General features: G+C 43.0%; 1 protein-coding gene across 4 annotated transcripts in view; it reads left to right on the forward strand.

Annotated features, from left to right (window-relative positions):
- The window catches only part of Ift88 (intraflagellar transport 88), a 98,236-nt gene that overhangs the window by 26,441 nt on the left and 45,197 nt on the right, over positions 1-26,598 (forward strand). For all 4 annotated transcript variants that reach the window (XM_075949252.1, XM_075949254.1, XM_075949253.1 and 1 more), the window contains exons 14-18: positions 4,042-4,128; positions 18,443-18,542; positions 21,948-22,034; positions 23,589-23,775; positions 25,867-25,975. In XM_075949252.1, coding sequence (XP_075805367.1) covers positions 4,042-4,128; positions 18,443-18,542; positions 21,948-22,034; positions 23,589-23,775; positions 25,867-25,975 — 570 coding nt within the window. The remainder of the gene's footprint in view (positions 1-4,041; positions 4,129-18,442; positions 18,543-21,947; positions 22,035-23,588; positions 23,776-25,866; positions 25,976-26,598) is intronic.

The raw sequence follows: 26,598 nt of genomic DNA on the forward strand, positions 1-26,598 counted from the left end.
TGCAGTTTTTAGAAAACGACTGCTTTCTCACTGGTTCTTAGAAAACTTGTCAGCTGCACCTGTCTCCTGGATGAGCTGTCACACCATTCTCTACTTTACGGATGCTTTTTCTCCTTGAGCTTCAGCCCTCCTGCGGGCCCAGTTACCCTTATCAAGTTGTGTGTTTAGCAGTAGAATGTTATGCCATGGCCCCTGCTCCACCTCTGGCAATGTCTCTAGCCTTTTCTTTGCTTTTTATCTTGAAGTAGGCTCACTAAGTTGCCTGATCTACCCTTGAGTTTACTCAGTAACTCAGGCTGGCTTTCAACTTGTGATCCTCTTGCCCTAAACTGGGATTACAAACCTGCTTCACTAGGGCTGGTCTTACGCAGCAATTCCTAACCATTTCTCTGTTATTTCCTTTCCCCACATTTGGTACTATATTGCAATTTAGTTACCTTGATTTTTTTTAATTGTCTTATGTATGTATGTCTTGCCTGCCAATTAAATATCAAGCCTGAAGAAACATGTATTTATTTTATTATTTCCTTTTGCTAATATGGACCACATCTGTTTTCTCTTTTTTATTTTTATCTTTCACACATGTGTATAATGAATTTTGATTGTATTAACCCCTTTAGCATTTTCTCAATAAGTCTTCCTCCTACTGTCATGTCATGTGTGTCTCCGTGTGTGTGTGTGTGTGTGTGTGTGTGTGTGTACTGTTTCTACTTCTAATACCAAAATATGGGACTTTGCCACACCAAGATTGTTCAGCTCTCTGAACATCTAGTAGGTGTCCAGCAATTCACTTTTGATGTAGACTCCACAGGAGAAGGCTCAGGCCCGCCAGCCTCTTCATTCCCCCAGTATGGTCAGCAGCAATAAGCAGAGGCCTTCCGTTCTGACTGGCTTCCTATGAGACAGGTTTTTACCAACCCTCCTTGGGCTCTGTAATTTGCAAGGAGAGCACAGAACTTGAAGAAACCCTTTATTTGCATGTGCCAGTTTGTTGTAAAGGATCCAGCTGAGAAACAACCAGATAGGAAGGTGCATAGCATGTTTTGGGGGAGACGTATAGGTTCCCTTATCACCTCTGTGTATTCACCAACCCGATCCTCCCCAAGCAAGGTTCTGCAGTGTAGACATGACTGATGGTGTCACTGGCCATTGGTGATGGTCTCTATCTTCAGCTCCTGTCCACTCTCTGGAGACTGGGATGTGTCCTAGTCAATGTTCTATCCTTGTGAAGAGACACTATGCCCAAGGCAACCCTTAGAAAGGAAAGCATTTAATTAGGGCTTCTTACAGTTTCAGAGGCTTAGTCCATTATCCTTGTGTGGGGAGCCTGGCAGCAGGAATGGCAAGCATGGTGCTGGAGAGCTGAGAGCTAACCTGATCCACAAGGAGAGAGAGATAGCATGCCTGGGCCTGGCATCGGCCCTCTCCCAGTGACTTGCTTCCTCTAACAAGACCACATCTTCTAATTCTTTCAACCCTTTCAGAGTTTCACTCCCTGGTGACTCAGCATTCAATATATGAGCCTATGAGAGCCATTCTTGTTCAAATCACCACAGGATGTAAGACTGAAAATTCTGTTGATTCTTCTGTCAACCCAGCTCCATTTTTACCCTTTTGAGAAGGGGTCTCACGGAATCTATGCTGATTTCAATCTTGTTCTGTAAGAAAGGATGACCTTGAACCCTGGTTCTCCTGACCCCACCTCCCAAGTGCTCATATTTCTTCCTTGAACCTTTTTAGGCACATTCGCCTCATTAGCATATCTCATGGTCAGCAAAAAGCAAACTTGTAGCATGGAGGAAATCCCAAAAGTTTTGGGGAGCTCTTTGCAACATATTTTTCTCTCTTATTTTGAGGCTTTTACTATCTTGCCTTCTGCCTAGCACTGTGACTATAGGCACACACCATCACACCAAATTTTGTTTCTTATTCTAATGCATTCCTTCACACACCTAGCCTCCATCAAGTGTAACTGAAAGGGTTAAGAGTTATTGAACAAGGGCTGGAGAGATGGCTCAGAGGTTAAGAGCATTGCCTGCTCTTCCAAAGGTCCTGAGTTCAATTCCCAGTAACCACATGGTGGCTCATAACCATCTGTAATGGGGTTTGGTGTGCTCTTCCGGCCGGCAGGCATACACACAGACAGAATATTGTATACATAATAAATAAATAAATAATAAAATGACAAAAGAGTTATTGAACATGTGATATGTATATATCATGTATATATCACAAGTGGTAAAGGACACCTAATGGTGGCAAAATAGATACAATGTAAAATATATCATCTTGAAATTTATTTACTTAGATTAGACATATAGTCCAGGTTGGGTTGGAGTCTTTGGTCTTCCTGCCTTCTAGAGTTGTATGAACTATTATTCTACATTTTTCCTCTGTGATTTTCATTAGTGTAGATACCTTATAAGTGGACTTAGATACTGGTTTCCTTTTTTAAGATGTATTTTTATTTATTTTTCTTTTATGTGGATCAGTGTTTACCTGCATGCGTATGTGTATACCACATACATGTCCAGTGCCAATAGAGCCAGAAAAGAGCATCAGATCCCCTGGAACTGGAGTTCCAGGCAGTTAGGAGTCACAATGTGGGTGCTGGGAAGTGAACCAAGTCCTCTGGAAGGGAACCAGTGCTCTTTAACTACTCAGCCACCTCTCTAGCCCCTTGCTGTGTTTATAAATCCAAGAAAGATAGACAAAAATAAATGTCATTGATCACTATAAATTGGTGCATAAATACACACACTTACATACTTTCAAAAGTAACATACATCTGGGCATGGTGACCCAGCCCACATCTTTAATGCCATCATTTACGAGGTAAAGGCAGGTAGATCTTTGGAGATTGAGACCACCCTGGTCTACATAGCGAGTTCCAGGTCAGCCAGGACTACAGAGTGCAGAGTGAGATCCTGTCTCAAAAACAAACACAGGCAATATGTTATGACTCTTGTTTTAATAACACAGTTACTTTTAGTGGGTTGTATGCATGTGTGGTTTGTGTGTGTGTGAGTGTGTGTGCGCGCGCGCGTGCCTGGACGTGCAAGCGTAGAGGCCAAAAGTCAAACGTTGCAGTTCCTCCCCTGTCATGCTCCACCTTTGCTCACTGATCTGGAGGGACTGCTCAGTGAGCCCCCAGATCCTCATCTCTCTGCATCCCAGTGCTAGAACTACAGGTGCACACCACCTGACTTTTATATGGGTGCTGGGGAACCCAGCTTAGGTCACCTTTGCCCACTAAGGCGCCTGCCCAGTCCCACACACCGTTTCTTTAGTGGCTGTTTACCCTCACTTTCCTGTCCATAGGTAGGTTGTGTAAGGTAGCTGCAGAGCTGTCTGTGTTCCGTTGTTTCTTCACCTTGTCAGAAGGCATCCTCAAGCAAGAGAAGAAGGGCACACTGGTGCCCAGGAGGCACTCATTAGCTGTCGTGTTTGCTAGTTGTTGTGAGTCTGACTTACAAGCTCCTTCTCTGTACTGAGAGTGGCAGTGGTGGATTAAACCAGTTTAGTCATGCTGGGCCAGTGCTCAAACACTTAAACTACAGCCCTCGGCTTGTCTGGGGGACAGGGTTTTACTGTGTAATCCAGAGTGGCCTGTGACTGGCTGACCTCAAACTCACCGTCCTCCTGCCTCCACTTCCCTTGTGCTAGGATTGTAGCACTCCAAGCCTTTTTTTGTTTTGGTTTCATTTTAGTTTTGTTTGGGGTGTTTTTTGCTTGTTTTTGTTTTTAGAAATGGAGTATCTCAATATAGTCCAGGCTGTCCTGGGAACTTGCTATGTAGATCAGGATAGCCTTGAACTCAGAGATCCACTTGCCTTTTTTTTTGCTTTCTCAGTGCCAGGAGACATGGCCTGTGCCCTCCTAACCTTTGTAAACACATTTCTCTCATGGCTGTCTGTCCTCTGGTTAGCTTCTGTGGTATGCTAGTTTTGATAGACAATCTTTATACTTACATTTTAAGAATTAAATATAACTTGCTTTCATGCCACATCTAAATATAACTTTTTTCGTTTGTATATATAGGAAAGCCATGGCAGAAAAATACATCATGACAGCTGCAAAACTCATCGCTCCTGTAATCGAAGCATCTTTTGCCGTGGGTTATAACTGGTAAGGGTAAGATTCGATGTGACTGTGGATGTGGTGTTTTGTCATTTATATTGGCGTTAGAAAGGTGAATACATGGCGGTCAGCATCAGTCAGTCCTGTTCATGCCGATTATCTTATGTTAAGGTTCGGGTTACCCACTGGGAAAGTTCTCATAAGGTAAATTTCTTATTGCTCAGGTGATTAAGCCCAATGCGCGGCCAATGTTATGATTCTTTTGTTGTAGAAATTCTGATCTGTGCTTTTTTTAAAAAAAAAAAAAAAAAAGAAATTCTCCTTTTTTTTTCTGCCTTAATTTTGGCATTAGTATTAAACTTTCTATCCTGGGTAATAGCTCTAAAGAGGCCACTGTCCTCATATATAGTCTATTTCCTGGAAAGAAGTAAAGCGTTTTAGAATGGGTAAATCCTAGAACATTTTTTACAAGAGCAGGGGATTAAAGTGTTTCCTGCTCCTACACCTCGCATGGGGCTTTATTGTCTCTGATAGGTGATCACTTAGTTTCTACATAGAATCTACTTTTTATTTGCTTTGTTTTGTTTAAATATCTGCAAGGAGTTAAAAGTTCTTTCTTGTATTGAATACAAATCTGACCTTTATAGAAACCTTTTGTTGTTGGGTTTTTTTTTTTGTTTGTTTGTTTTTTTTTTTTTTTTTTTTTTGCGACAGGGTTTCTCTGTAGCTTTGGAGCCTGTCCTGGAACTAGCTCTTGTAGACCAAGCTGGCCTCAAACTCATGGCCTGTCTCTGCATCCTGTGTGCTGGGATTAAAGGCGTGTGCCACCACCACCCAGCTACAGAATTCTTATTTTGGACTTTTAAACAAACAGAGCACCTTACCAGAATATTTAAAACCTGAAGCACACACACATGGTTTCTAAAAAGTGAAGGAAGTACAGACACATCCCCGGCCTAATTTTCTGAGTGCTTTTTCATTTCTTCTGAGACAAAGAACACAGTGCCCTGTTTATTGAAAGTCTTTGAGTTGTGGTTAGCGCTTGGAATCAACTCCTTCCTGGACCTATTGTCTTGTTCCAGTTTGTGCTGGAGGCTTCAGTTTGGCCCATGACATTTTGTTTTGTTTTCCAGTTTGCCTATTTACCTTTCTTTCTGTTTGTCCTTCCTCCTTTCTTTTTCCCTCTCTTTCATTTCCTTTCCTCCCTTTCTTTAGACAGATCCAACGCACTCTGAGCAGTCCTCCCTCAGCAGGGATCACAGAGCCACCCTGCCTGACTCTGCCCCTGCATCTTTGCTCCTGTGCACTCAGGTTTGGTCACTCTCCCTCACGGAATCTCTGTCTTTGCTTCCGTTTCTGTAAGTGGTTGCTGTTGTGACCTGGGGCTGAATGCCATCTTGGGGTCTGCTTTGATTTCTTTCCAGGTTTGAACTCTTATTTAACAAGCAGTAGCTTTGCCGGGTGGTGGTGGTGCACATCTTTAATCCCAGCACTCGGGAGGCAGGAGGATCTCTGTGAGTTCAAGACCAGCCTGGTCTACAAGAAATAGTTCCAGGACAGGCAGGCTCCAAAACTACACAGAGAAACGCTGTGTCAAAAAAAAAAAAAAAAAAAAAGAAAGAAAAAAAAGAAAGGCAGTAGCTTTATTTTTCTCTTGATTTTATCTTAGTGTCTGTGTAGGTTTCCCTGATTGTATCCTCTTTCTTTCTTACTGTTTGAGGCGGGGTTCTCAGGGTGTTGCCCTGGTTGGCCTCTGAGCTCCTCTTTCCTCTGTTTCCTGAGTGGTGGAACTACGGTGATCACTAGGTCACTAGTGTGTCCAGCATTGACTGATCCAGCGTCTAGGCTGTTCCTTTGTTCTGAGCTTTGAGCACTTGTGTCTTTTGGGCTAGGTTTGCTGGTGACCAGATGTCTATTGCTACTCTAGTCTGTTATTTCTAGGTGACCTGTATTTTTTTTCTAAACATTTCAATAATTTTCCTCTAGCTTTGTTTCTCTGAAATTCTGTAACAGTGTGTTTAAATTTGTCTTTTTTTCCTGTCTTTGTCTCATGGATTCTGTAGATCCCTGCATAATCTTGTTTCTGTTCAACTTGGGGAGCATGCGCTATGATTCTTTGGTGATTTGCTCTTTTCACACCTGGTTATTAATTCCCACCAGATTTAGACTCCCAGGTCACTTCCTTCTGTGACTTGGTATTTCCTGTCTCTGGTGTTTCCTTGGTTTCTGAGACTTCCTTGGATTTCTCACCTAAACTGCCCTTTTTTGTAGCTTTTGTTTGTCCGAGGGCTCTATTTTTCTGTTTTGTTTGTTTGTTTGTTGGCAGGAGTGATTGTGGAAGATGGGGGGGGCATCTTCAGTATTTTCTGTTTTTTAAAAGACTATTATAGTAGTTGTCTTAGGATTTTTGCTGCTAGTTTATAAGTGGCATACTGAAGATCTATCAAACTCACACTAGTGTGACTGAACTTTTCCTCTAAATGAAAACTTCAATTTTTAATTTTTTAATTGATTTTTTTTTTTGGGCAATGGCATCATGCACTCCAATCCTGCTCATCTCCCAGTCCCTCCATATCCACCCTTCACTCTTGAATTTCTTTTCCAAAAGGAAAGCTAAAAAAAAGAATAAAAATTAGATAAAAATAAATAATAATTTTTAAAAAGGGAAAACCCTTGACTCCTCTTTCCTTCCAGCCTCTTCATTAGTCTCAGTGGCATTGGGAGCTGCACTGTGTCAAACAGCAGACCCTTTTGTCTAAACAGATGTATTTGTAAATGTTTTTTGTGTAATGCTTTGTTAGTCAGACTTTAATTCTTAACTGCTTTTGTTAAGTTAGACTTAGTTCATGGCAGGCTAGGCAAGTATACTCCTTCATTGTGGGTTTTAGACAAGGTCTTTTGTACCTTAGGCTGCCTTTGAATTCCCTAAGTGGCTGGGAATGACCTTGAATGATCGTCCCCCCCCCCCCATCTCCTTGGTTTTAGGATCATAGGAATGCTCCATTAAGTCAGCCACCTTGTTTGCCCGCCCCCTCCCCTTTTGTTTTGAGACAGGTTCTCATTCTGTAGTTGCATTAGTCAGGCTTCTTTAGAGGAACAGAGTGATAGAATGAAAAAAGACCATAGAGGGCTAGAGAGATGGCTCAGCAGTTAAGAGCACTGGGGGCTCTTCCAGAGGTCCTGAGTTCAGTTCCCAGCAACCACATGTGGCTCACAATTGTCTATAACTACAGCATATAACTGTAGTCCCATGGAATCCTATGCCCTCTTCTGATGCACAGATAAAAAACATATGCAGAGAAAAAAGACATATGCAAAAAATACATAGATAAATAAATCTTTAAAATATGTATATATATACATGTTTATGTATATACGAGTGTGTGTGTGTGTGTGTGTGTGTGTGTGTGTGTACAAAGAATGTTTTAAGAGTATGTTACAGGCTGTGATCAGGTAGTCAACAGTGACTGTCTCAGGACTGAGAGCAAGAATTCAGTAGTTGTTCAGTCTACAGGGCTGGCTGTCTCACAGTCCCAGCCTGGCACTGGAGTCTTGAGGATTTCTGCTGATCGTCAGCATATATTGGGATCTCAAAGTTAGCTCTAATACAGGTGAAGAATCGCTTCAGTAGCAGGATAGATGAACTTGCCAGAGAGAGTGAGAGCAATCAGGCAAAAAACAAAAGCTTCCTTCTTCCATGTCTTTTAATGTGGCTACCACTAGAAGGTGTGACCCAGATTTTGTGGGAGTCTTCCAGTCTCAAGTAATCCAATCAAGAAAATCTCTCAAGATTGTACTTTAGTTCATTCAGGTTAGTCAAACTGACAACCAGAATTGGCCGTCCCAGTGGTCCAGCTGGAGCTCACTTGCTCCTTCTACCGCAGCCTCCCAGGGCTAGGCTCACAGGCACAGGGGACAGTGTATACAGCTCCCACGTGGCATCTCTAATCCTTCAGATCACTCTAGGCAGGTGTTTCTTTCAACCTAACAACCCTTGCTTCAAGCCAAGGTAAAGATTCTTCTTGAGTCTATTTCTGTTGTGAAATGATAGCCTCCCAGTTAACAAAAAGGTAGGTTTGCTTAGGACATGTTAACAGAGGGCAGTGACATAGGAAATGAGCTACCGCTATTGGAGTCTGTCTAAAGAGATGCATGTCAGTCCATTAATAGGAGGGGTCTAGGTTCACCCTCATGCAGTTCTTATCTTGGCTTAACATTTTTAAATAGGAATGTTTATTTGCTTTAATCAAAGAGCATAGTGTCCTACTATTTTTATTTCTTAAATTTTTAATTATTTTATTTTATTTTATTTTGGTTTTTCGAGACAGGGTTTCTCTGTAGCTTTGGAGCCTGTCCTGGAACTCCCTTGGTAGACCAGGCTGGCCTCGAACTCACAGAGATCCGCCTGCCTCTGCCTCCCAAGTGCTGGGATTACAGGTGTGCGCCACTACCGCCCGGCAATTATTTTATTTTATATGTGGTGTTTTGCCTGCATGTATGTCTGTGTACTTTGTGTGTTTTATATGTGGTGTTTTGCCTGCATGTATGTCTGTGTACTTTGTGTGTGCCTGGTACTCTCGGAGGCCAGAAGAGGGCATCAGAACCCCTAAAGCTGGAGTTACAGAAGTGAGCCACCGAGTAAGTTAAGGTTCTCTGAAGAGGTTCAGAGGTGCTCTTAGCCAGAGCCATCAGCCCCTTACTGTATTTCTTACCATGAAGGGCTTTCAGGATTTCATTTGCAACCTAAAATATGTCTTATTTTCCTTTGTGTTATCTAGATAGGCACCCATTCCTTTTTTAATTTGGAACCAGCCAATTTAAAAAAAAAGTGCTAGGAGGTGGTAGCTCACTCCCAGCACTAGGGAGGCAAAGACGGCAAATCTCTGAGTTCAAGGCCAGCCTGGTCTACAGAGCAAGTTTCAGGTTAGCCAGGGCTACACAGAGAAACCTTGTCTCAAAAAACAAAAGTTCTGCCTGTAATCCCAGAATTTGGGAGGAATTCAAGGCCATCCTTAACTATATAACAAGTTTATGGCCAACCTGGGCTACACAAGACCCTATATCAACCCCCCCCCCTTTTTTGCTAGATATCACATAACAGGAAACTCAAGTGCAAATTTGATTTTAATTGCTTGAAAAATACATATATATTCATAAAATTACCCTATATAATTTTTAAAAACTGTAATTTGTAGGGAGCAAAGGAAGACCTGGGTGAATTGTATTGCTCACTTGGACACGTACTGAGGGCTCCCAGGCCTTGGACCTATGGGACAAATGACATATTGTCCCATCAGTAACAACCTATATGGGCCAGGCTGAAGAGGGTAGCAAAGCTTCCCTGGGGAGTCAGAGGGATTGGTTAGTGTGTGCGAAGACAAACAGCTGCAGTTGCCTTCTCCAGCGCTTACTGCCTGGGCCTGGTCACCCACAGAGACTTCCAGCCCTGTGTGCTGTACTGTACCGCATAAACACATGTCTGTCTTTCAGATCCTCACTGCCTCTAGTCAGGGTTCCAGGACTCAGGCCTTGCAGGATTTGGAAGTAGTTGACATGTATATGAATATGTGTTTATAGATGAATATTTTGTATCCATGTTATAATATACACATATAAGCTATGTTTGTATGTATGACTTTTTATATGTACATAAATATACTTGCAGATAGAGCATAGTGGGTAATAATCTTTGGAAACAACCTTAGAGTTTATGATTGAGATTAGACTATCTCAGGTCTCTGTCTCTGAACCTGCCGTTTGCCCACCATCTTGGGATCCATTGCCGTGTTCCATCCGTATTCAGGAAGTCCAGGGGTCTCTGGGCAGCCTCTGTCACTCTGTGGTACGCTGTTGTGAAGAGAACCTTAGGGCGGACACAGGTGTGAAGAAGCCAGAGATGGGTGCTGCGGGATGACCACAGCAGCCTGGTGGCCTTGGGGCACTGCATAGCCAAACCTGAATTGTTCTCCAGGCTGGAGTATTAATTTTCATCATGGGATGTATCAGAAGTCTTAGTCCACAGCCTTCTAGAAAATCCCTAGACCCAGGAGGTGAGTGAGATGTGTAAAGCAGAAGAGAATTAAAAGAAGAATTTGGGCAATGTTGTTTCCTAGCTTGGGAAGAAGATGGTTTGTACAAGAAACCTGTGAGAATTCTGCTGCTGTGTCTCAGGGCAAAGTGGGCAGTTTGAGCACATACATTGGAGCCCTTTTCCTAGCCTGTATTCCTGTCTACATCTTACCAGTGGCTAGAGGAAGAAAAGGCTCCCACTTCCCATGTGAAGGAGGAGAGGTGGGGTATCCCACGGCATTTTCTGTACACTTAATAGAATAAGAAATGGACAGGAGGCGCAGGGAGAGGAGGAATGGGTGAGAGTGAAGGAGGGCAGGAAGAGGCAGGCTCCTAGCATTAGTATGCAGGAGCACTCCACACGACAGTCATTGCTATGCTCGCTGCCTTCTGCTTCTTCCCTGCACCTCACTAGCTGCCGATGATTAAGCCACAGTCTTTTCAAGACATGACAGCTGTTCAGTGTTTGGAGAACTTTTAAGACTTGAAATTAAATAAAACATTTAAATTATGCTATTTGATATCTGTTCTGTTTATATATAATTTTAAACTGACATTCCTAAGAAAGATGCCAATCAACCCTTCCGTTTAATTTAACTTCTTGAGCAGGTCTGTGTTTGTACGTTTAAAATTATTCCGTTAAAGGGAAGCTGCTTCGAAGTCCAAAAACTACTTTCTGTTATTCAGACCAGCTTTTTGAAGCTCATTTCTACTTAAAAGGATTTTAATGGTAGCCATGGGGTTGTTTTTTATGGTTACTAGTTATGCTATGAAACACTTTAGCACATTGAAACCTGGATGATGGTGAGGGGATGAGCGGGGGGTGGGAGTCCCTGCAAGCCCTACTGCCAGCAGGGAAAAGATCCGTGTGAAGAAAAACTGAAAATTCAGTTTTGCTCAGTTAGGTGAATCTGGATCAAATTTGGGGAGTCTGATGACGAGAGGTTTATTGTAAGCCTATGGGAACACAGTACAGTTTGGAAAGGAGTTTCCAGGCAACACATTGCAGTTCCAGCCCCTAGAACTCTAAGAAATACATTTGTTGTTTTTAGGATATCCATTTGTGCTACGAGACAGAATAGGACAAACATTCTAAGTCCTCTCCTTTGTTCCTCAGAATTGCTCTATCTGTTGTTGCTCCTTTAGAATTGGTTTTCAGTGTGTTCTCTCTCTCTCTCTCTCTCTCTGTCTCCCTTTCCCCAACCACTGAGATTTAAGCCCAAGTCTATAAATAATATTAATTTAAGAAATTAATGGACAGGCTGGGGCAATGGCTCAGTGGTTATGAGCACTGGCTGCTCTTCTAGAGGACCCAGGTTCAATTCCCAGCACCCACATGGCAGCTCACAACTGCCTGTAACTCCAGTTCCAGAGGATTTGACAAACAGCAATGCATGTGTAATAAAAATGAATAATTTAAGAAAAAGAAAAAGAAATTAATGGACTTAATTTTAGGGCATGGCAAAATTGAACAGAATATATAGAATATCTCCACATAGCCTTCATCATCCACTACCTAGACTCCCTTACCATCAACATTCCACACTGGATTACATAGATAAGCCAACACAGACACACCGTTATTCCTCCACGCCGATGGTTTAGGATTCCCTTTGTGCTATGAAACATAACAAGTGTGTATTTTATGTATCTACCAGTATATTTTTGCCATAAAACTTCCCTGCTCATTCCTCCATCAGCTTACAGCTTCGACTACGTGGATCTGTATTTCACTTCCACGGTTTTATCTTTTTGTGACTGTCATAGTGTTGAACTCATATATTATGTAGCCTTTTCATGTTAGCTCTGGCATGCAGTAGCATGCCTGTAAGTTTTCTACATGTGTTTTTGAGGTTTGATAGTTCACTACATTTTAATTCTTAGTAATGTTTTATTTCACAAGTATCTACTCATTGATCATTCAAGGACACCTTGGTTGCTTCTAAGTTTTGGCATTTGTGAATAACACTGTTAAAAACATGTATGCATAGGTTTCTGTTTGAACCTAAGCTTTCAACTCCTGAATAAATACCAAGGAATGCAGCAGCCAGGCCATTTTGTAAGGAACTGCCCCACTGTCTTCCAAAGCATCTGTACCCTTCTGAATTCCTCCTAGCAGTGTTGCTTTGCATCCTTGCCAGAATCTGTTACTGGTGTCTTGACTTTTGTCTTTTCTAATTGATGTGGAGTAGTATCTCATTGGCATTGTAATTTGTAATTTTCTTTGAAGCCAAGCATCCTTTCTAAGGCTTTCTTATTTGCCAAGTGGTTATCTTATATGATTAATTCTTTTGCTAAGTTTTAATTTTATAATTATTTATTTGCTGGTACTTGGGATAGAGCCATCAGCAGGCCTTGGATTTTTTTTTTTTTTTTTGAGTCCCCATGTGATTCAGGCAAGTCTTAAACCCACCATATAGCTGAGGCTACTCTGGAACTTTCCATCCTCCTGCCTCCTAGGATTGCAGGAGTGCACCATCCCAGTTTTGATAGTTTTTGTTATTGTTTGGTCTCAGGAATCCTTTACATATCTTTTGTTCTGGTCCTTTATTGAAAAAGTGCTTCACAGCTCTCCTTCCCTACTCTGTAGATTTTCTTCTCATGCTCTTGACCTGAGGGGAAGTGCTCAGGATGGTGCTGCAGCCAGCAGATGCGGAGAGGGAAACACAGCACCTATGTATTGTGAGCCTTCCAGCCCATGACCATGACAGATGCCTCCATTTATTTAGGTCTTCTAAGTTTCCTTGAGTAACACATTTTAGTTTTAAGTCTAGTATATCATTTGTTACATTTGTCCTATTTGGTATTACTTTGGTTGTAAATATCTCAGTTGTTAAGTTGAATTTTTTACTTGAGTTTTGCTGATACATAGTCATACAATTTTTAATGTATTATCCCCATTGACCTTCACAAAGTAGTTTATTCTTTCATTATTTTTAATGAATGTTTGTGTATGTGTGCACATGCTGGTGGTGGTGCTGGTGCCCAAGGAGGCCAGGATTTCCTGGAGCTGGAGTTAAAGGCTGTGAGCTGTCTAGCATGGGTGCTGGGAATAGAACTCGGGTCCTCTGAAAAAGCAGTACATTCTCAACCCCCAAGCATGTCTCCAGCCCCCAACAGATTAGCTTACTAACTTGAGTAGCCATCTCTAGATGTTCTTTGAATATCCACACTTACACCATCTACAGACAATCACAGTTTCATTTTTCTTGTTGACCTTTATGCTTTGCTTGTGGAGGATGTATGTTTGTGTGTGTGTTTGTTTGTGCATGTTCACGTTTGTGTATACTACAGGACAACCTTGGATGTTGAACCTCGCCTTCTGAAACTTGTTTGAGGCAGGGTCTCTCTTCTTTTCCTCCCTACTGTTTATGGCAGGTTAGCTGGTCCTCTAATGTTCGTGGATTCTCTTGTGCCTTCCTCGGGTCTTCTCAGAGAGAGGAGTGCTAGAGTCACAGAGGCTTCTAGGGATTTGAACTCATGTTTTTATGGCAAGCACTTTACTGACTGAGCCATCTCCCTTGTCTGTCTGTTGGTTTCTGAGACAGGGTTTTGCTATCTATCCTAGGCTGGCCTCAAGCTTGCAGTCCTCCTGCCTCTACCACCAGGCCTGTCTGAGCTCCTTTGCCTTAGTAGGGCCTTCATGTCAGTTGTGAGGAGAAGTGGTGATGGAGATGTTTTTGTTTGGTTTCTCATCTAATAGGCGGGGACATTTTACATCATTGTATTTTGAGATAATAATTATTTGTATTATTCAGCATGTTTTCATGAGCATATCAGACATTGTCTTTTCAAGTCTTGTTATTTTAGAATTGTCGTTTTGTTGTTGAGCTTTAGAAATTCTCTGTATCTAGATATTAATACCAGCTATGAGTCATAAGTAGTTTCTCACATTTTGTTGATTGTCTTTCTACACAAATTCTAATTTTTCTGTTTCTTCTTTCATTGTCTGTGCTTCTGGTTACATATCCAAGATATAATTGCAAACCAGATGGCTTAGTTTTTTACGTGTTTATTTGGAGGAGGGACATGAACATGCCATTGTGTGCACATGGAGGTCAGACTTGTGGGAGTCAGTTTTCTCTCCACCGTATGGATCCAGGGAGGGAACTCAGGTCAGGAGGCTTAGCAGCGTGTGCCTGTACCTGCGGAGCCATCTCACCAGCCCTGTCTTAAAGCATCTGCCTTATGGTTTCTTCCAAGACTTATGTAGTTTTAGGTCTTCCGGTTAGGTCTGTCATCAGTTTTAAGTTAACTTTTGTGACTGGATTAAGGTTGGCCCTAACTTCATTCTTTTGCTTCTGAAGAGCTAGTGTTGAGAAACCACTGGTTTTGAGAACGGCACCTAAACCATCTGACTGTATGAATACGTAACCCAAACAACCTGAGCCCAGGACATGAGAACTAGTTCCAGTGTGCTGTGTGACCCAAGAGGCCGACAGATCTGCGAGAACTGCACAGAGCGCCATTTCCCTGTGCTGGGGCGCTCACTAACAAAAGCATGGTCTGAGGGGTTTGCAAAACCCTAGAGTTTGAGTCAGAAGATTAAAATTTAGAAAGTGGTCAAGACAAAAGTACCTTCTTAGCCAGGCTATAAGGTAGTTTGAGGCAAGCAGATAGTATAGAATCAGGTCGGTTCCTGGTGCTAGGGTCAGCTGTTAAAGCTCCATATACCACACTAATGGGATTGTCTGTCACATGCTAGAAAACCACATGGGGAAAACAAGGATGCTCACTGAGGGTATAATCCAGTTGTTAAACTGGCAGCTTAACAGTGATTGGGAAAACCATGGCTGATTGCCTCTGACCTCAGGTGTCTGAATTCTGAAAAAGTTTTAATCCAACAAGGCATTGCAATAAATGATTTTCTAGTAGGACTTTTAGAAATGAAATTATCAGTCTTCTTTGTCATTTATGATTTAATATCATGCTTAGGAAGGCAACAGCTACACCAAAAGCAAATACTTGTTACTGAAGTTAATGATCAGTCAAAAAACTTTTTCAGTTTTTTTAATTCAAGAAGTTTACAGTTGAACTAAGTTGACAAATGATTATATTAACAACAAAGCAATCTAAATGATTATTACCCTGACATAACACTTTCTAGGGCACTATGACGTCATTTGGTAGGAGAGCCGATTTTATAAATGGAGCCGTGGAAATCTTGTATTGCTATCTGGGTTGAGAACTGAAACACTGGTAAAGATAACAGTGCAGGGAAGGAGAACAGTCTAAGTAGAAGGGAGAGTGCTCTCAATATTGCAGATGTCTGCAGCCCTTCACACATCTAGTGCTCAAAATGCTGCGACTTTAAGATGGAGGACCCCGGACTCCTCGGTGTGCTAAGGACCCTTCCAGATCGCACCAGGATGCACCGCGTTATCTCTCTATTTATCGGATGTGGATGCGGTTGGCATGGCGCACATAGAGAAGGCAGAGGACCACTTTGTGGAGTCCGTTCTCCTTCCTTTAGGTTGGTCTCGAAATCACACTCAAGTTGTCAGGTTGTGCAGCAAGTGCTTCAGCCACTGAGCCATCTTACTGAGCCATCATCCCCTTCTTTATCTGTGTCCTTCATATGCTCTTTGTGATAAGCTGGTACGATTCTGTGTGCTGTGACAGCAAGTAGTGGGACCTAAGGAGCTGACGAGAGCCTCCTCTCTGCTGCTACTTTCAGGGTGCGGTGTGAACCCGGTCCCACCGCACAGCAGGGGTTGGAATGTCGGACAGCCTTGTGCTCATTAAGTCAGTCACAGAAGTGAGTTAAATATAAGACAGCTAGTTTTTCTGCTAAGAGAAACAGAAGCCTCTAGACAGTCTGTGTTGGACGAGTGAAGAGAAAGGTTTTCAGTTCGTTTCTGCCTCTTACTGTCGGTTATATCTGTCAAATCCCAAGTACTTTTTCTAAAACTCAGTGTTGTATTGTAGGCTCACATGCTCAGCTGCCAGCTCAGCCTGTGTTCTTTATGTTCTTTATGCTTGTAATTCAGATTTTTTTAGTTCCAAGCTTATCTTTTAACCTGTGTTAACGTGAATTTACATGCACCGTCCTGAACTGCCCATCTGAGGCAGTGATACCACTAATTAAGCAGCTGTCTAAGCCAGAGATCAACTTAGTTCCATGTCCTTTATTCCAGCACCCGCCCATCACTTCTGCCTCCATTTCTCTCAGAATGGCCTCCTGTAGCCTCTTTCTACCTGCCGTAGAGGTTCAAACCTCTTTTGTTCAGAACCTTCCCATCCTGCCTACCTATCATCTGATGGTTCTCCACCACTGTTAGAGTAATTCTTCTAAGTGTAGAATTTGCGCCGACACTCAGTTTCTTACTGTACTCAATCCTGGCCCTGAACTTTGAGAGTACAGTGAGCATTCTTGTCTTTTCACAGAAGTTTGGAATGACGTGGCTTCTGCCGGCTTCTCAGGCCATCTCTCTTTCCACTTCCTGAGCGCTTTCTATCCATGGAGCCAGTGAGTCTTACATAGGTCCAGCTTGCTGGTCTTCTGCATCTTTAGACACATTGTTTATTCATCCTAGGATACCTTTCTTTTTCTCAATTTATTCATGCTTGTGCTCCAAACTGAGCTGCAGTATCTGTATCAGACTAGTGTTGCTCCCCAGACTCCTTAAATTTTTTTGTAAAAAGCTTGCCTTACTGTTCTTTCCTATTCTCTACTGTATTCACTCTTGCAGCCTGTGTACCAACACAACATGTAGTCAACATTTAATAAATATTTGCTGTGTAGTCCTGAGTTTTCAGGTACAGTGCAGAGAGACCTGGAATCCTCTGTCCCTGTCAGGTACAGTGCAGAGACCGTGAGTCCCTGTCCCTGTCAGGTACAGTGCAGAGACCGTGAGTCCCTGTCCCTGTCAGGAACAGTGCAGAGACCGCGAGTCCCCTGTCCCTGTCAGGTACAGTGAAGAGACCTCAAGCCCCTGTCCCTGTCAGGTACAGTGCAGAGACCTCGAGTCCCCTGTCCCTGTCAGGAACAGTGCAGAGACCTCAAGCCCCTGTCCCTGTCAGGTACAGTGCAGAGACCTCGAGTCCCCTGTCCCTGTCAGGAACAGTGCAGAGACCTCGAGTCCCCTGTCCCTGTCAGGTACAGTGCAGAGACCTCGAGTCCCCTGTCCCTGTCAGGTACAGTGCAGAGACCTCGAGTCCCCTGTCCCTGTCAGGTACAGTGCAGAGACCTCGAGTCCCCTGTCCCTGTCAGGTACAGTGCAGAGACCTCGAGTCCCCTGTCCCTGTGTCAGGAACAGTGCAGAGAGACCACGAGTCCCTGTCCCTGTCAGGAACAGTGCAGAGACCGCGAGTCCCCTGTCCCTGTCAGGAACAGTGCAGAGACCGCGAGTCCCCTGTCCCTGTCAGGTACATTGCAGAGAGACCACGAGTCCCTGTCCCTGTGTCAGGCAGGCAGACACTTCTATATAAGGCTTCTCAGGAAAGCTTGTGTTGAAGAAAGGATTTTGTGTTTTGAATTATGGACTAGGCCACTGAGCCACACCCTTAGGACAAATAGTCCTCTGCTTTATTCCCTGAAGCAGGGGTACTGAAACAGCCCACGCCTTCTGTTGTTGTTCTTCTTCTTCTTTTTCTTCGTTTGTTTGTTTTTCAAAACAGGGTTTCTCTTGAACTGTCCTGGAACTCACTTTGTAGACTAGGCTGGCCTTGAACTCCTTGAGATCGGTAGCCTCCACCTCCTGAATGCTGGGATTAAAGGCCTGTGCACCACTACCCAGCTAATTGTTTTTAAAATTAGTAAGTGCTTTTGTTTGAATAAGAATGACCCTGATAGGCTCATATATTTGAATGCTTAAGTCACCATGGAGTGGCATTACTAGAAAGAATAGAAGGATTAGGAAGTGTAGCATGTTGGAACAAGTGTATCACTGAGGGTTGACTTGGAGGTTTCAAAAGCTCATGCCAGGCCCAGGCTCTCTCTGCCTGCAGACCAGGATTTAGCTCTTAACCATTTCAGCACCATGCCTGCTGTGCCTGCTGCCAGTCTCCCCGCCATGCTTTTCTGAAACTGTAAGCCAGGTCCCAGTTAAATACTTTCTCCCGTAAGAGTTGCCGTGGTCATGGTGGAGAATGATGGAGGATATCCCTGCCTTGATCTTTGGACTCCGTATATGTGCACACACACATATGTATATACCAAAAATGGGTATATACGATGTGCAAACACACACACGTACACATACTTGGAGAGAGAGAGAGAAAATGGGGGAGTCAAGAATACAAGTAAGTGAAATGAAAGCAAGTACCCCTTTTTGTCTCGCCTTTCTCATAGGTGTGTGGAAGTAGTGAAAGCGTCTCAGTACGTAGAGCTGGCCAACGATCTGGAGATTAACAAAGCGATTACATACTTGAGACAGAAGGACTTTAACCAAGTAAGTTCAGCAGCATCTCTCATGTTAGTTGGTCCAAGAGACAAATACAGGGGAACTCCTTTCTAGAACGTTATTGAAGTGCCCTACCCCTGAGCTCTACCCCACCCATAAAACTCTAACAATTTTTACATGTTGGTTCTGTTTCTTGAAATACAAATACTTCCCTTATATATCATATTGTTACATTGCTAACCCTTATGCTGGCCCAGGCCTAGGAATTTCCAGACTGCTCTGCAAAGTGCTAAGGCGTGGAGAAGCAGGTGTGTGCGGGGAGCCCGAATAGCAGTCCCATGTTCTTGTCTTGCCCGCTATGAACAGCTTTCTCAGAGGCTGTTTCAAATGTTTCTTGGGATTGAAAGGTTCCCTGCGCTAGACACTGGCTTAGAACCCTGGCATCCCTCACTGGCAAGCTCCTATCTGGTTGTCTAGGGGGTGGGGTAGAGTGTTTTGTTCATTTCAGTGCTAGCTCGGGTAGAGCAGAGCTGAGACAGAAGCAGAGGATTGCAGGGTTTTAAGAAGAAGCAGGATAGCAAAGAACAAGCTGTATGACCGTGGTTTCCTGGTTCCTAAGCTGGTGAGGGCATCATGTGTGCCTGCAACTCTTTAACTTCATTCCTGAGCAAGGCTCAGGAAGCCACTGCATCCTTCCCAAACTGGCCAAGCCTGTGCCTTCTCTTTTCTTTCTGATTGAAGGATCCTCCTCTTGTCTGGAAGACAATAGAAAGGAGTAACTGCTCTCCAGAAACTGGGGAGAACAGAGTGATGTATCCCTGTGTTCATGTAGTAATTAAATGGTTGCTATGCTGTAGGACCAGAAAGTGGGCAATTGTGTGAATCCAATCACCATACTTAAGTCTTTCAGTATTTACAAAGCACTAAAACTTCCAGAGAATCCTCTGGAATGTCTGTCGTGTCATTTTATTAACTCATCACACCTTTAACCATTAAACATGCTGCTGTCGGGGGCTGGAGAGATGGCTCAGAGGTTAAGAGCACATAGTTCTGCAGAGGTTCTGAGTTTGGTTCCCAACACCCACGTCTGGAAGCTCACAGCTGCCTATATATCCAGCTCCAGGAGACCTGACACTCTCCTCTGGACTCCTAGGCCACCTGCACTCTCATGTCCATAACACAAGGACACACATACACATAATTAGAACAATAATTAAAATAAATCTTTTTTAATACCACTGTCAGCCTCAGTGGTTCATGCCTGCAATTCCGGCACTGGGAAGGTGGAGGCAGGAGAATCAGAAGTTCAGGTCATCCTCAGCTATTGTTAAGTTTGAGGTCAACTGAGTTCCATGAAACCGTGTATCAAACAGACAGCCGCTGTAAGCCCTGTTGCAGTGAATCATAGGATGTGAGACAAATTGGTCTTTGTTACATTGCTGAAGTGATCTTGGGACCTGAAAAATAATCTATGAATATGAAGTATACTGTTTGTTATAGGTGACATAGTGGAGAATATTTTATTTTTAAGTTTGTTTTTATTTTTTAAAAACAGGTTAATAGTGCATTCCCATAGTTCATGTTTTTATAACTGTCCATCCAAAACTAACCATTCTTGCTGCTGGAGTGTTGTCTCAGCAGTTAAGAAACTGGCTGTTCTCCAGAGGACCTGGGATTGGTTCCCAGCACCCACATGACGGCTCACAACCACCTGTAATTCCAGCTCCATGAATCTACTGCCCCCTGTGACCTCTGCAAGCCTCAGGCATATAAGCAGTACAGACATACATGCAGGCAAAACACTAACACATATAATATAATAAAATAAAAATCAAAAAAATAAGCACTCTTAGCTTTTTCTATTAAAATTAACTCAGATCTTGTTATCTCCTTTTTTTCCTGTTTTATTTGTTCATTTTTTGTTGTTTTGGTTTTGGTTTGGTTGGGGGGGTGTTTGTTTGTTTGTTGGTGTGTGTGCATGTGTGTGTGGTTTTGTGTTTGCTGTGAAGTCCACACTGACCTCGAGCTCACTGTGGTCTGCCTTCCTCAGCTTGAGAAGGCAGGATCTGATGTAGAATATTTCCTTTCTGGTGTTAGACTCGCCTAGAAATGACTAACTGTTTTTTAAGGTCATTGAAACCATTTAAAATAGTGCTAGCATATGGGAACCAACATTATAAAATTTGGGGTTTTGTTGTTGTTATTGTTGTTGTCTTGTGATGCTAAGCATCACACAAAACCTTTCTACATTCTCGGCCAGCTGTACCTGCACAACACCAGTAGCTTTGGGATCCACTAGTTTAAAAACTCATTCTTATTCAAACCTGGGTCAGCGTGCTTGCTGGCCCAGCATTAGACTCCAGCCCTGCATGGCGCATTCTCCTGGCTAGTGGCAGTAGGTGTGACTGATGGTGGCAGGAAACGGAGGCAGGATTTTTGCTTGCACACAAGTGTTTGCCATAAATCGGAGACACCAAGATGTCAAGCATAAATATATTTTTTAAAAAAGGAATAAAATAAAACCCACTATCCCTTTTCACCTTTTTCTTCTTGTATGAAAATCACTTCTAGGTTGAATAACCACGCACTGTTCGTGTAAGGTTCTAACTGTTCTATATACCATTTGTGTAGCATTAGCAGACTTGGCAGGTAGCTAAACATGTACTTTCCTTTCTTGGGACTTGAAGATGTAATTATATTTATCTACTTTAGATAATAGTTTGGTAACATTCCCAGAATTGTTTTCTATTATCGATTTTGAAAACTGTTCAGCGATTCATTTTCCTCCTCCTCCGAGCATCCCAGTTACATTTATAAAAGCCGTTTTTCCTGTGCTCGCCTCTGTCTTGTGTTCTTTTTAAAGAACATTTTTCTTAAAATATATTCATCCTTTTGCTGTACTTTATTCGGAACCCTTTGTGGGATCATGGTCTTCAAGTTCTGGTTACCTCAGTAGCTCTCCAGTGCCTCCAAGTTGTTTATAGTGTTTCTATAACTTCTCTGGTTGCTTTCTGTTGGAAAATAGCCCACAGATTAGTCTGTAATAGCTGTAACTAGAAGCCTCAGAATATTCGGTCACAAAGAAGTTATACCGAGTTAGGCAAAAGTTTTGAGGTCCTCATCCCAGCCATGCTGCAGGGTGAAGAGGGAACTGCTTCTCTGGCTGACAAGGCTTGCTATTCCCAGCTGACCGCTTCCTTCAGCTCGGTCTGATGGGCTCTGAAATCATCTGTGTGCTCTGAATGCAACTGTGATTCCTCGCTGTAAGATTTCCACCCTTTCCTGCTTGATGAGTTCTTTTCTTGAATGAGATTTTTCTCCTGCCAACTGTCTTCTTGAATTTACAGCTGCTCCCCTGTCCCCTCTGTCCCCAGTCCACACAGACACCTTCCCCAACTGCACCTTAGGATACTGCTGTATGACGGGCAGTAATTTCAGACATTCTGTTTCTAGGCTGTAGACACCTTGAAGATGTTTGAAAAAAAGGACAGTAGAGTGAAAAGCGCAGCTGCCACCAACCTCTCGTTCCTGTATTACCTGGTAGGTTTGCTTCTCTACAGCTGAGAGCTGTTGATAGGATGTTTTTTGCATTGCTAAATCTCTGCCTAGGAATGCACCTAAGGAAGTCCTCCAGAGAAGACTGATGCAAAGTGTGAGGGGAAAGAGGTAAACTGAGGGCTGCCTGGGACAAGTGCTGCCAGGGGCCGAGTTTGCAGACATGAGCAAGAAGACTGTCTCTAAAGAAGTGAGGGAGAAAGGCTGCTAGTGAGGACCCCAGCCGTCGTGGACTGACAGCCACGAGACCGTGCTGAGCCGTGGTGCTGTGATGAAGAACGGGGTATCTCAGGTTAAATGACTTAGGTAGGGTTGCGGAACACCCTCTGTAACAAGCATTCACTGGGTGCCTACTAGATGCCAATCACTGGGGCTCCTGAAAGTAGGTGGGCGCCACTTATGCCAGTTGCCTTCCAGCTACAAACTTGATTTGCCCTTTACCCCGCCTCAGATGGCAGCTCCTTCCCACCTCTGCAGGCTCCGCTGAGTTCCCCTCGGTAGTCTCAACAGCAGCCCTCTCAGCGTTTCTAAGTTCTCGTTGTTGTCCAGAAGACAACAGTAGGGCTTAGCTTTCTCACAGCCGCACTCCACTTCCTGGTGTGCGGCTTTTGTATAAGTTGTAGTTCAGAGTCCACACATAAATGTTCCTAACAACCAAAAGGTGAATGAAAGCAGCATAAATGTGTCAGTGACCGAGGGATAAACCCCGTGTGGTCCATACATGGATGCTAGTTGGCCATTAAGAGCAACAGACTCTTGATACATGGTCCAGAGACCTTACAAACGCACCAAGTACAAGAAGCCAGACCCAGAGTTCCCAGATAATAGCCAGCGTCCAGATAGGAAGGGAAATAGAAAGCAGAGCACAGGTTTCCAGAGCCTGGGGAAGAGAAAGCAGAGTGTGGCTGCTGGCGGACACGGGGTTTCTCTTGAGGGCAGAAAAGGACCTGGAGGAAGGCCATAGTGGTAACTGCTCCAACCCTGTGGAGTGTTTGCCACTGCCTTGGGCATTTTAAAGGGGTTCTCAGTCTCACTGCGCTGACCTGGCAGAGCTGGCCATGTCCCGTGAAATGAAGGGGTCCATGGGCGTCATGTGAACCATGGCAAGGTCTTGATCAAGCTTGTGGCTGAGAGAGGAAGAGAAAGCCCTGCATGGGCAGAAGTACGAACGCCTGGTGGGTGCCGCAGCCAGGTGCAGAGCAGGGGACGCTGAGGCCCTTCCAGCTATTTCAGTGCTTCAGGTGGGAAGGCAGCGCGCAGCAAATGAGGACACGGGGCTTGGGCGTTGAACATGGAACCACCTACATATAAATACTGTTGTTATCAAACCATGAGACTAGAAAAGCCAACCATACGATACTTGGCTGTTTGAGCTTGACAACTGCAAATAGCCTGTCAAAACTAAGATATTTAAAATATTTGTTTCTGTTCATCTTTGTTTATAATCTCAGAAAGTCCATTTATTGTTTTAATAATCTCAGAACAATCTGAGGAGATTTGAAATTTAGACTTGAAATTTGTATATCTTTTATACTTTAGGAAAATGAATTTGCCCAAGCCAGCAGTTATGCAGACTTAGCTGTGAACTCAGATAGATACAACCCATCCGCTCTCACTAATAAAGGGAACACGGTTTTTGCAAACGGTGATTATGAGAAGGCAGCTGAATTCTATAAGGAGGCCCTGAGAAACGACTCTTCTTGTACTGAAGCACTTTATAACATTGGTGAGTTGAACGTGGCACGTGACATTAAGGCATTGTCAACATCTTTTAAAAAATAGCATTATTCTTAGTGGAGTTAATGATTCAAAAGCCATGCTATGTGAAATTTGGGTTAGCATTGTTATGTTGTTCTCCAAAAAGACTTTTCTGATATCTCTGTCAACCACAGTTATAAGACTGACTGTGTCCCCAAGTTTTGATGATATGAGATGGTGTTTTTAAATGTTTCCCAAGGGGGGTACCTATTTCCTTTGTAATTAGGAAAATGTCAGATATACAGAAAGTACTTGGAAGCTGTTTAGTGCCACAATTTGACACATTTTACTGTTTTGCCAGATATGCTTCAGAATTTTTAATACTTTTTCCATGTTTATGTGTGTGGGTGTTTTGTCCGCATGCCTGTCTGTGCACCACTTGTGTGGCTGGAATACAGAGGCCAGAGCAGGGTGCAGATCTCTAGGAACTGGAGTTACAGGTGGTTGTGGCCACTGTGTGGCTGCTAGGAACCAAACCCAGGTCCTCCAGAAGAGTAGCCAGTGCTCTTAACAACTGAGCATCTCTCCAGCACCTCAGACTGTATTATTTGCTCTTACAAGACATGAAGGCTCATGACCATCTCATTCCCTTCCTGTCGCCAGAGGTTGTCTGATATGAGCACTGTTGCTTCTGAGGTGCTGCCAAACACAAACATGTCTGTAGTATGGGACTAGTTTCTTTGGCTGTCAATGTTTCTTTTCAAATATACTTCTTTTTGAATGTGTTTTTATTTGATTATGAATTTAGTTTGTATTTTGGGTTTTTTTTTCTTTTCTGTTTTTTTTTTTTTTGTCTTTTTTGCATTGTTATCTTTCCTTGGATGTCTGATGCTCTTAAACTATTTCCTGGTGTTTAGGAATTTGCAAATAAAAACTCAGTCGGGGGGCTGCAGAGATGACTGTTGGTAAAGTGCTTGCCACACAAGCAAGAGAACCTAAGTTCTGATCCTCAACACTCACTTAAAAAATCAGGCAAGGCAACATATACCCGTCATCCCATCGCTAGGTAGGCAAAGAAAGGCAGGTAACCTGGAGTTTGCTGGCCAACTAGTCTAGATGAATTGGTGAGTTCAAGGTTCAGTAAGAGACCCTACCTCCAAAAAATAAAGGTAGAGAGTATTTGAGGAAGATGCCCAGCATGATCTCTGGCCTCAGCAGAGATACCACAGGAAGAGGGAAAGATGAATAGATCTGTGTTCATTAGAACGATGAACTGAGTTACGTAAGCACCAAGTCTGGACTGCTCTGTTTGGTTGAAGACTGGCCTGCCAGTCGATTGTCTGCCAGCCCTGGAGATGAGGTGTGGGACCAGGGAAGAAATGGGGAGTGGAGACACCTCACTGAGAAATGGCGAGAAGGGACTGAGGAGGTGACATTTGAAATCTGGCATAGGTAAGAGAAGGGCACAGTCCTCCTGGGGTCACTTAATTGCCTATTTAGATGCTGTTTTTACTTTATAAATTTTAGATATTTTTTTAGACTCTCTCAGCTTTATTTTTCCTATGTAATTTAAAAGTAAGTTTTGAGTTTTTAAAACATTTTATTAGCGAGTATTAATCATACATAATAATAGGTTTAATTATGACATATTCATGACATTTTCATGAACACAAAGTATTTTTATCGTATTTGCCTTCTCTGCTCATTGTCCTCTCTAGTGTCCACACTCCTGCTGACCCCTTTCCTTTCCTAGCGAGGCCCCTTCTACCCTTGTCCCTGTAGTGTACAATCACTATGTCCTAGCACAGTTCATCACGATTATCCCTTCTGTTAAGTTTTATGGCTGGATCCATGTCTGCAGTATGTATTCCATTCTCTGAGTCTGTTTGTCGGTTCCCGTCTGCTGTCCCTGATGAACCGCCCCCCACTTTAAAATCACAGGAGCTGTTTATAGCATGTCTCATGTCTGCTTGGAGAAATCCCAACCTGTATGGTTCTTTAAACGCTGCAGTTCACTTTCATTTTTTTCTTCTGGATGATTTTGCATGCATTTAAATACTTATGCTGTTGCTTTGAGTACAGTTCTGCCTGTGATGCTGCTGCTTTCTGTCTTCTCAAGGCCTCACCTATAAGAAGCTAAACCGTCTAGACGAAGCCTTGGACTCCTTCCTGAAACTGCATGCAATCCTTCGGAACAGCGCTCAAGTTCTTTGCCAGATAGCAAATGTGTATCTCTCTTGAAAGCTTAAGGGCATTATTAATTCCCTCAATTGGAAATTGAATATCAATTATTAAATAATATTAGCCATGGAGATAACTGATAAGGATGATACGACAGGTTAACTTGCTGAAAGTAGTTCAGTTGGTAAAAGATCATTTGCATCCTAAGAAGAATTAGTTAATAATGGTTGTTTATTTTTATTTTAAAAAACTAATTGAAGAAACTGAGGATATTTTGAATACACATAATCTCTGACTAGAAGTTAATTAGATACTTTAACGCATTGTCCTAATTCTGATTTTGTTTAAAAAGCTCATATAGGCTATTGAAGATTCATGACTAGCTAGTACTATTGAGTTTGGATAATGTATTAATTTTAGCTGTTGTGTAGATATAGTGAATATAGCTCTCTGGAGACTTATCCTCAAAAGTCTTCAGTGCTGCATGGCCTCGTTCATCAGCACTCTCGCCGGTGTGTGCTGTGTGCAGGATTAGATCCTGTGCTTGGCTCTCTGCATGCAGTACTATGAAGTATTGCTGTCATGTCAGCGTCTGCAGCACTCAGCTTCCTGTTTTCCCCACCCACGGTTAGGAAAGTCGATGTGTTTGTCTTGTAATGCCCCTCACTAT

This window comes from Microtus pennsylvanicus, chromosome 15, assembly GCF_037038515.1.
Source record: "Microtus pennsylvanicus isolate mMicPen1 chromosome 15, mMicPen1.hap1, whole genome shotgun sequence".
In the NCBI taxonomy this organism is placed as follows: Eukaryota; Metazoa; Chordata; class Mammalia; order Rodentia; family Cricetidae; genus Microtus; species Microtus pennsylvanicus.